At 44.2% G+C, this 9,941-nt stretch overlaps 1 protein-coding gene across 1 annotated transcript in view; it reads left to right on the top strand.

Moving 5' to 3' along the window:
• LOC110093523 (putative UDP-rhamnose:rhamnosyltransferase 1) overlaps positions 1–9,941 on the top strand; it is an 11,609-nt gene that overhangs the window by 1,006 nt on the left and 662 nt on the right. Inside the window, exon 2 of the mRNA XM_028694296.1 lies at positions 9,327–9,937. Coding sequence (XP_028550129.1) covers positions 9,327–9,937 — 611 coding nt within the window. The remainder of the gene's footprint in view (positions 1–9,326; positions 9,938–9,941) is intronic.

The following is a 9,941-nucleotide window of genomic DNA, read 5'->3' as shown; positions in this document are numbered from 1 at the left end:
TCTCTCTCTCTCTCTCTCTCTCTCTCTCTGACACGAATATTCACAAGATCTTAGAGGTGGGACACGTGGCCTTTCTAATAACGAGAAATCTGGAAGGGTGGTCTATTTAGCTGATGTATACGGTCTGCCATCTTTTGTGCCCACATAATTTTGTCTACTAAGGGCTCGTTGGGAATTATCTTTGATTTCCGTTTTAAAAAAGTATGTTAAATTTTTCTAACACTAACAAATAAGTATGTAAAAAGTGATTATATGCAAATTAAATTATTTTTACATTCATATGTATATTTTTATTTTTTTTTTATAAATTTGTCATTTGCCCTCTTGAGAATTAAGGCTGATTACGTCATAATTGTTGACCAACATCTACTGTTAGTTAGGGTCGTTGATCACCATCATTGGCAGCTTCTACCACATATATATAAACACCACAAATTGATGCTATCTCTGGCCACCGCCACTGACCTCCACCACCATTACCACGTAGCTTGACCCCCATTGATTATTGTCACCTCTCGCACAGCTGACGACCATCATCTAAAGGCTCTATCATATTGCATACGCAATATTCATTAAGAAAAATAACCAACAAATTAAAGTTACAAAAGTTTAGAACGTCCAATATATTTTTTTAATTTATATGAAAACATAAACAAAACAAATAAAAATATAAACCTATGAAATAAAAATAGAAAATGTCCCTCAAGCCCTAATATTTTACAAAATAATGCCATCTTTAATCTTACAAAAAATAACAAGTGGCAAGTAATTGTGTTGCTGATAAACTTGGAGTTAATTAAGAAGATATTGCATGTGTGCATGTATATGCTTTGTTTGTAGCATATTTTCTCATTACTTAGAATTATGATGTCATTAAAAATCATTATATATTGAAGCAAGTCATTAGTACATTTTATAATATATAGATAACTCTAAATTATATTGCTTGGATGCAAAAAAATCATTAATGGCATTATCACCTTTACATAAAAAAAAGCTCATAATACATATTAATAATAGAGTTGTCTATTTAGACTTCATTTGGGACAGTTTTAGGCGACTGCTTTTTCTCCGCTTTCAAGAGATTTTTATACTAAGTTATCTTTACAAAGCAATAAGTAAATCGTCCCAAACAAAGACTTAGGCTTCGTTTGTGAAGATTTTTTTTTTTTTGCTTTTTAAAACAGAATTTTAGTTAAAAATTTTAATTTTTATATCAAAACTCCGTTTTAAGCCGCATTAAAAAAATCGTCCCAAACGAAACTATAATAAAAATATATTATATTTATAATTTATAGTGTTGACACCGGATCGGAGGGGGCTCGACGAATCCACGTCGATGATCCGGTGGCCGTGTCCGGATAACTCCAAGAACTTCTTGGAGGAGAGGGATCACCACCTGAAATCCTTTAGGATACAGAAACCCAAAACAAGAGTAAAACTACTCAATTCTTATTTATCTCAAATTCTGCCTATTACAAAAGTTGGCTATGTATTTATAGCCAAAAGAAGCAACATCCTAGGCTACACAAACAAAAGAAAGCATAACACCTATATAGCCATACAAAATATCATATGAAATTAAATGGCTCTGAAGTTTAACATGATCAACGGCTCAACTCCGGCATCATACTACCGGGGTATGAGGAACTTCAGGCTCATAGGAAGATGTCTGGTTGGCCACCGTAAGGAGGTGGATTTGGTTGGCTAAACCGGTCTGAATATTCCCATGTCTTTGCACTCAAAAGATCTTCAATATTGGTCACTAGTCCTGTCATTATCAATCTTATGAGTTGTCTTTACTAGAACGTTGTTGATCTCTTCCATTTGTAAGCATATCCCGAACATGCTATCTATCGAGCTGCTACCTGCCGGAGCCGCATTTGAGTATGAAATGCTGATCTTAGAGCGGACCATTGGAAGATCACGAAATGACAAGTCTAGGAACTCCATGTTTGACCTTGGGAGTGACTGAACAATAGATGATGATTTTGGTTGTAAGTTTAAGAGCATCAGTGATTCTTTCTTCAGTTGAGGAAACTTAACAATTTCATTTGATGTACTCCATTGTGTGGAGTTGACAAGTTCAAAGGATAGAAAAGAATCATCTTTGATGTTATGTTGTCCTTCCCTCTTACTATCGTCATTAACATCATATGCAAGTTGCTCAAGATCAAGAACTCCATCGATCATGTCGTCATCATACACGTCGTACACGGGCTCATCGTAGAGAGGCCCAGATGAAGATTTCGGCAATGAATCTTCAAGTCCTTTGAAGCCAAACTTAATCGTAGGTGGTGTGGAAGACTGATGAGGTGGCCCTTCAAGGATACTCTCTTCGTCGTCATTGCTTAAAGATTTAGTGGGAACGAGAGATCTTGATGTCATCAGGGTAGCATACTTTCCCTTTTTTCGAATGTCCGCAACGTCTTGATCGAGAGACTCTACATTCTTTGTTTGTTCGAGCCTTACTAGTCGCTGTTGGAGTTGAACGATTTCTCTTTGAAGCTCGTCGACCAACATTTCTTGAATTGATCTTTGATGATTTCGGCGAGGCCACATTTTGTCAGATTTTTTTGGTTGATTAAAGAGGTTCATATGCTGATGTGGCTACTACCAAAAAGCACTCCAACTACGTATGTGGCGGCCACTTTCTTGGCAGAAAAGAAGAGGGCTGCACTTTGATTTCTTCACCACCATAAAATCAAATCAGGATGTAGAAGAAAGAACAGAGGACGCTCAAGAAACAGAATTCTTCTTTGGATCCGAAACTCAAAAACTTCCTTTGAGATTTTTCTTTCAGCTGTTGTTTGGCAACAAGATTAATGTAGGATTTGAGCAAAATTTAAACTAAACCCCTTTCAGCGAGCAGGCTCCGGTCACAACTTCCGATTTGGCAAGGAAGAAAACGTCGTCGAAGGAGGTTTGCCGAATTGCGGACCGCCTTGGCAACTGACACCGGTCAATAAGGCTTTTGGTGTCGATGGGTACAAGATCAACCCCACGTTCCCTCTTTTTGGTAGCTGATGGGTTCTTGCACCTATTGTCTTGAAGAAACGTCTGCCGCCTGGAAACAGGATTTGAGGGAACGCCTGCTGTGGACTAGAACAGGATAGGCGACTAATGTTCTTCTTCTTGGAAACAACTCTCGGGTGTATGCAAATGGTTGTGGAGGATGAATCGCAGCAGTTGGTTGAAGTTTTGTGGTTCTTGAGTTGTTGTCTTGAAGTCCGCTGGAAGAAGACAGCCCCTTCTTGGCTGTTGGAAGGAGAAATAAAGAGCCAACCAAGAATGCAAATGAGACCAATTCTTGGATGCTGCTTACGTCCACCACCGAAGCTTATTCACCACCGAAGACGGGTCGCCACCAAATGATGCCAGTGGTGGAGGCGACACGGCAACGAACAAGAACGTCAGCAACTTGCCGGCTCTGATACCAAATGACACCGGATCGGAGGGGGCTCGACGAATCCACGTCGATGATCCGGTGGCCGTGTCCGGATAACTCCAAGAACTTCTTGGAGGAGAGGGATCACCACCTGAAATCCTTTAGGATACAAAAACCCAAAACAAGAGTAAAACTACTCAATTCTTATTCATCTCAAATTCTGCCTATTACAAAGTTGGCTATGTATTTATAGCCAAAAGAAGCAACATCATAGGCTACACAAACAAAAGAAAGCATAACACCTATATAGCCATACAAAATATCATATGAAATTAAATGGCTCTGAAGTTTAACATGATCAACGGCTCAGCTCCGGCGTCAAGTGTAGCTTTATATTATTCATACATTATATAGTAAATTATATAGAGTAGCTTTATGTCATATTATACATTTTTTTTTTTTTGGGACAGGGAGTATCGTCCTTCGGCCACTAATTTTCTCGGTCGACCTAGCGGTCCACCCACCCCATAGCAACCGGAAGACGATACCTGCAAGAAGGATTTCAAAGAGTTCCCAATCCAGGGAAGAAGAAGAACAAGCTTTCTAAGCTTCAAAGAGAGTAATATGTCATTCAATGGTTCCCTATTACAAAACTTGCTATTTATAAAGCAAAAGGAGCATTCTAGAACAAAATGGATAAAATACTCCTAAGGACTATTCTAGCTTAAAATGCACCGCATCATTCTCCCCTAGCATAAAAAGGCTCGACTCCGTCGAGACGCGTTATTAAAAAAAAAAGGATTGTTGCAGAAGAAAAGAGATTCCCGGATCGAAGATTTTGTTCTCATCATTTGCATCTTCCTCATAGTTTGTTTGAGCTGATGTCCGTCCACATAGTATTTCAAAAGTCTCAAAGCATGATCCCACAAAATATGCATCTCTTTTTACAGAGGATCTTTGTAGTTGAGATTCAAGTGCTAAGGCATCCCACAGTTGCTTTAATCCCTTCAACTTGTATGTTGAATGATATGTGCCAATAACAAAATCATGAATATCCTGGTTAGCGCGAGCACTCCCAACCAGAATGATTGGGCCATCATCTTCACGGCAAAATCCCTCAATTAGCTCATTGCAAGTTCTACTATCAGGATTTTGCTCATTAGCCTCCATCCACTTCTTCATATAATCAGGACTTAAAGTAAAGTCCGTAACCATTTCCATTTCTATAATTTCTTTTACATTCCGGATCGAGCGTCCCCTCATTTTCTCAATAAGATTGATTGCCGCCCTTCTGCTGCACGCCTGAAGAGGTGGATAATTCTCCGATGCCTCGTCAAGAACTGCCACCACTAAATCTTCTAAGTAAATCCATACCTTTTCAACAAAATCCTGCGGGATGCTCGAGACCTCTTTTACCCTCTTCTGAAGCAGAATCAAAAAAGCTCTTCTAGGAAGAAAATTAGGCATTTCTTTATCATCCGGAAAATCGTCAAATTCTCTTCTTATCAGCAACTTCCTAAGCACCTCCTTAGTTTTGCTGATGTTCTGCATAAACGCTCTCATAGCATCGCCAACGGTGACCAGATTTTGAGGCATGGTCTCCAGTTCCGACACATTGCGGTTCAGCTTCTCATTGATTTTCTTCATAATATCAGGCAAGCATTTTGCTATGCTTTGAGCCTGTATTCGCATCAACTTATTCGCCAAAACAGGGATTCTGACTATCGATTTATCGATATTGGAAAGCAAATGATGGGATTCGAACAGATTCGTCTCTGCTTCGCGAGTCTCCTCATATGTCTCCGACCCAATACGATTCCGCACACAAACGTAACCGAGCCCAATGTTAACGTCGTTAGCAGTTACTTTCTCAAGAAGGCCCTCCGACGACTTATCAGCTTTAGTAACAACCGCCAATGTCCTCTCGCCCTTGCCGTCCACCTGCTGCGACATCCGGATGGACTCGCAGGTCGGGAAATCGGCACTTGCGGAGAGTACATTAAGAATAATGCTCTCCGAAGGCTTTATATACTGCATTATAATGGCAGCGATCTGTTCGTAGATGTTCTCAGGCTGACCGTGCACGGGTACTCGAGTGATGCTGGGGAGATCCACTATGGTGAGATTGGGAACCCCCTTCTTTCGGACGACAAGAGTGAGAGGAGTGTCTGAGATGCCTTTGCCGGAGCCGGCGATCTCAGCCGTGGCGGATTCGATGGCAGAAGTGATGGAAGATTCGGAGGTAGGGACATGCTTGCCTTTGTATTCGAGGTGGAGTATAGGGGAAGGAAGGGAGGGATCGTGTTGGAGACGCATGATTAGGGGGACTCGGGTACAGATGCCAGAAATGCGCTTGTCTCCAGGCACGGAATCGCGCTCACCGCTAGGCGCTGGATCGCGTTCGTCTTCAAGCGCGGAATCGCGCTCGTAGCGAGGCGCAGGATCGAGCTCGAAACCTGGAGCAAGATCGCGAGAGCAGCGTGGTTTCTCCGTCTGCTGGGGTCGGAGTGAAGTGGGTGGCAACAGGGGAATGGTAACGGCGTTGGTCAGGTCAGGTGGAAGCGGAGGAGGTTTTAAAACTTTGGAAAGCTCGATTGCTCCTCCGTTGTTTTGAGTAGATAGGGCCATCTCCTCCAGGGAGCAGCTAAGCTCCGGCGAAACCTCGATCTCATCTCCACCTCGGCTCTGTTCTTCTTGGTTGCTCTGGTCGTGAGATGAAGCGACGACGAAATCGGCGTCGAGCTGTGGTTCTCCTCGGGTCGTAGAACTGGGAGCGGAATCTGGAGGCGGAATTAGGGTCGGGCTTGATTCAGTCAAGGTCGTCCACGGAGGCGGAGGAGCTCGATTCAATGGAAATGGGTAGATGGCCTCAGGTGTTTCCTTGCCGAAGCGAAGCGGATTGCAGGAGAAAGCTGAGGCGGAGGCGGATTCGGGCCGTGGTATGTCGTGCGGGAGTGGAGGTCGGACAAGTGCATAATCGGCCTTTGATGTAAGACCAGGAGTGAGCGAGTGCGTGCAGATGTCCGATGATAGTCTGGTTGCCGACTTGCAGATTCGTTCTAAGGAACGATTGAAATCAGCAAATAGAGCATCAATCCGAGCAAGCGAAGCTTCCACTTGAGCCACTGGAAGGGCTTTACGGCGTCGATCACGGTCGACAGCCCGCGGGGGATCTCTCCATTTGAGTGGAAGTTCTAGGGGAGGGTATTCCGGCGGCGGATCACGCCATTGGAGTGGAAGCTCGAGAGGCGGATAGTCAACGATCTCCCGTCTTCTTCGGCGTCGATCGTCGTCGATCGCCCATCTCCTTCGGTGGCAATCTTCGTCGACCGCCCATCTTATTCGGCGTCGATCTTCGTCGACCGCCCTTGTTTTACGGCTTCGAACGTCGTCGACAGCCGACCTTCTTCCGCAGTTCATCGATCTTCGCAAGCTCCAGGCTCTGATACCAACTGATGTAGTGGATCGGCGGAAGACGATACCTGCAAGAAGGATTTCAAAGAGTTCCCAATCCAGGGAAGAAGAAGAACAAGCTTTCTAAGCTTCAAAGAGAGTAATATGTCATTCAATGGTTCCCTATTACAAAACTTGCTATTTATAAAGCAAAAGGAGCATTCTAGAACAAAATGGATAAAATACTCCTAAGGACTATTCTAGCTTAAAATGCACCGCATCAACGCTTAAGGCTTTTCGTGGCCACCCAAGGGGATCGAACTGGCGACCAGGGCAATGCCCAGCCAGTACTTACCCACATGAGCTACCCACGGTGGGTCATATTATACATTTCTCTTTGTTAGTCTATCAATTATGTATTAAATTATGGGAAAATTATTATGTGCGGTGTAACCACACAGAATAAACTCTATAAATTATGATGGGGCAGTTTTATGTCATATTTCAACTAAAATAAAATAGATCTACTTTTCTTTAAACTATAACTAATTTTAATTTAAAACAAGTTATACTAAATCCTAAACTCTCCTTCGGGCTATTTGGTCTCCTATTTCTTATTTTATGTTTGTTTGGTCAAAAAAAATTGTTACATTATCATTAATGAAAAAAAAACCGAATGCTTAGGTTGGTGTAGATCTGGAGAGATTATTATATGTAGGGGTGTCAATATTTGACATGACCCGAAAACTTGATTCGAACCCTACACAAATTTTGGGTTAGGGTCCAGATTTTCGACCCATTTTGAAGTCCGAGTCAGGTTCGGGTTTACCCGGAAACCAGACAATGACCCATTTCTGACCTATTTTACTGTAGTCCCACGTACGTATTAACGGGATTTGCCCACGCTTCAGTCTTCATAGGCCACAACGAGCGAACTTGTTGGAGTGAAGTGAAGTCGAACAACAACGTCCCTAGTTGTCTGTGCCTCCGTGGAGTGAAGTCGAACATCAACGTCGCCAAAGGAGCGAAGTCGAACAGCAACGTCGTCGAACTCCCATCGTTGCTTCCGATCTAACTTCTGATTCCAGCTGTGAGCTCCCCTCGTTGCTCCGTTCAAACTTCCGATTCCGACTAGAAGAGTGGAAGGAAACGTCGTCGAGGTAAGGAGCGAAGTCGAACAACAATGAAGAAGCGGCGACTCCTTCACAGCGAGCAATTGTGAGCTCCCCTTGTTGCTTCTAATCAAAATGTTGTAACTTCCGATCCGACCGAAAGGAGCGAACAACGCGAATAGGCGGAATAGCGAAGTCGAACAACAACTTGGAGAGTTGGCTTCGGGTTGACCCATTTGCAAAAAAATGGGTTGGGTTCGGGTCGGGTCAAACAATTTCGGGCCAGTTCCGGGTTCGACCCGAGCCTGACTCGTGAGCCGAAATTGACACCCCTAATTATACGAGTAGTCAGGACACAACCATTTAATTTTGTGATTTTAAACAATAACAGTACATGAAAATCACAAGAATTTCTATTCATCACTCCCCTTTTAATTTATCACTGTACTGTATTTTTAAAATACTGTTTACAGTGCTTTTTTATTTTCACCCGCAGTAATAATCTCTTAGATCTTGCTGGAAATGATTTCCTTCCACCTCCTCCTGTCATATATGAACAATTATTACATCCTCCGATCGAATGCAGAGAAACATTCGGTCGCAGGTAAAAATCGCGCGGTACCGAGGTGTACCGAGTTCGGTACCGAGATGTACCGAGTTTTTTGCCTGCGACTGAATCAAATAAAACTTCGTCATATATAGATCAAATTGACCTATTATACCTCCCCGTGGCGGCTCATCTCTTCCAACTGAACATGGAAGGCGGGAGTCTTCACATCTTAATGCTGCCATGGTTTGCCTTTGGCCATCTTCTTCCTTTTCTCGAGCTCGCCAAATCCCTCGCCCGAAAGAGCCACCGTATCTCTTTCCTCAGCACCCCAAGAAATGTAGCAAGACTCCCCGCCATCCCCCCACCTCTCACTCCCTTCATCAACTTCATCGAAATCCCACTACCTCAAATTGAACACCTGCCGGAGAACGTCGAGGCGACGATAGACCTCCCTTCGGCTGATCTCCGTCCATATCTAAGTAAAGCTTTCGACACATTGGAAGAAACGCTCTCCGATCTCATCCAAAACAAGCAAATAGCGTCTTTGGATTGCATCCTCTTCGACTACGCCGCCCACTGGGTTCCAAACATTGCTGTAAAATTCGGCGTGCCGTGTGCGTTCTTCAGCATCTTTAACGCCTCATTCTTATCCTTCTTCGGCCCGCCGTCGGCACTAATGGGCGGCGCAGGTGCTTGGAAGAAAGCAGAGGAACTCACCCTGTTGCCTACGTGGATTCCTTTCCCTTCCACGATCGTCTTCCGCTCTTTCGAGGCTCGCCAGTTGTTCAATGGAGCAGTTCCAGATGCATCTGGTGTATCTGAATTTTATCGGGCTGGGAAATCAATACAGGGATGCCAAATCGTACTCATCCGTAGCTGTAAGGAGCTGGAGCCCGAATGCTTGCAGCTTCTCGGCCACCTTTATGAGAAGCCGATCGTCCCTGTAGGGCTTCTACCACCCTCAATTGAAGAAGGACAGCACGCAGCGCTTGATTGGTTAGACAAGCAAGGACAGGGCTCAACTGTGTATGTTGCCTTCGGAAGTGAAGTGAAGCTAAGTGCCACGGAGGTGATGGAGATCGCCGTCGGCCTGGAACTGAGCGGGCTGCATTTCGTTTGGGCATTGAGGGTTGGGTCGGTGCCCGCTGGGCTCGTGGAGAGCATAAAGGAGCATGGCCGTGGGCTGCTTTGCATGGACTGGGTTCCTCAAATTCATATCTTGGCTCACCCTTCCATAGGAGGTCTCTTGTCGCACGCTGGGTGGAGCTCGGTTGTGGAAGGGTTGGCGTTTGGGCTGGCGATGGTACTTCTGCCGATGGTGTTCGATCAGGGGCTAATTGCAAGGAAAATGGTGGAGAAGGGATTCGGCGTCGAGGTGCCTAGGAAGGAGGATGGGTCGTTCACAGGTGATGAGATTGCGCAGAGCCTGAGGTTCGCAATGGTTGAGGACGAAGGGAAAGTGCTGAGGGAAAAGGCGAAGGAATGCAGGAATTTGTTC

This window comes from Dendrobium catenatum, unplaced genomic scaffold (assembly GCF_001605985.2).
Source record: "Dendrobium catenatum unplaced genomic scaffold, ASM160598v2 fragScaff_scaffold_450, whole genome shotgun sequence".
Lineage (NCBI taxonomy): Eukaryota > Viridiplantae > Streptophyta > Magnoliopsida > Asparagales > Orchidaceae > Dendrobium > Dendrobium catenatum.
This window is presented reverse-complemented; position numbering and strand designations above follow the sequence as displayed.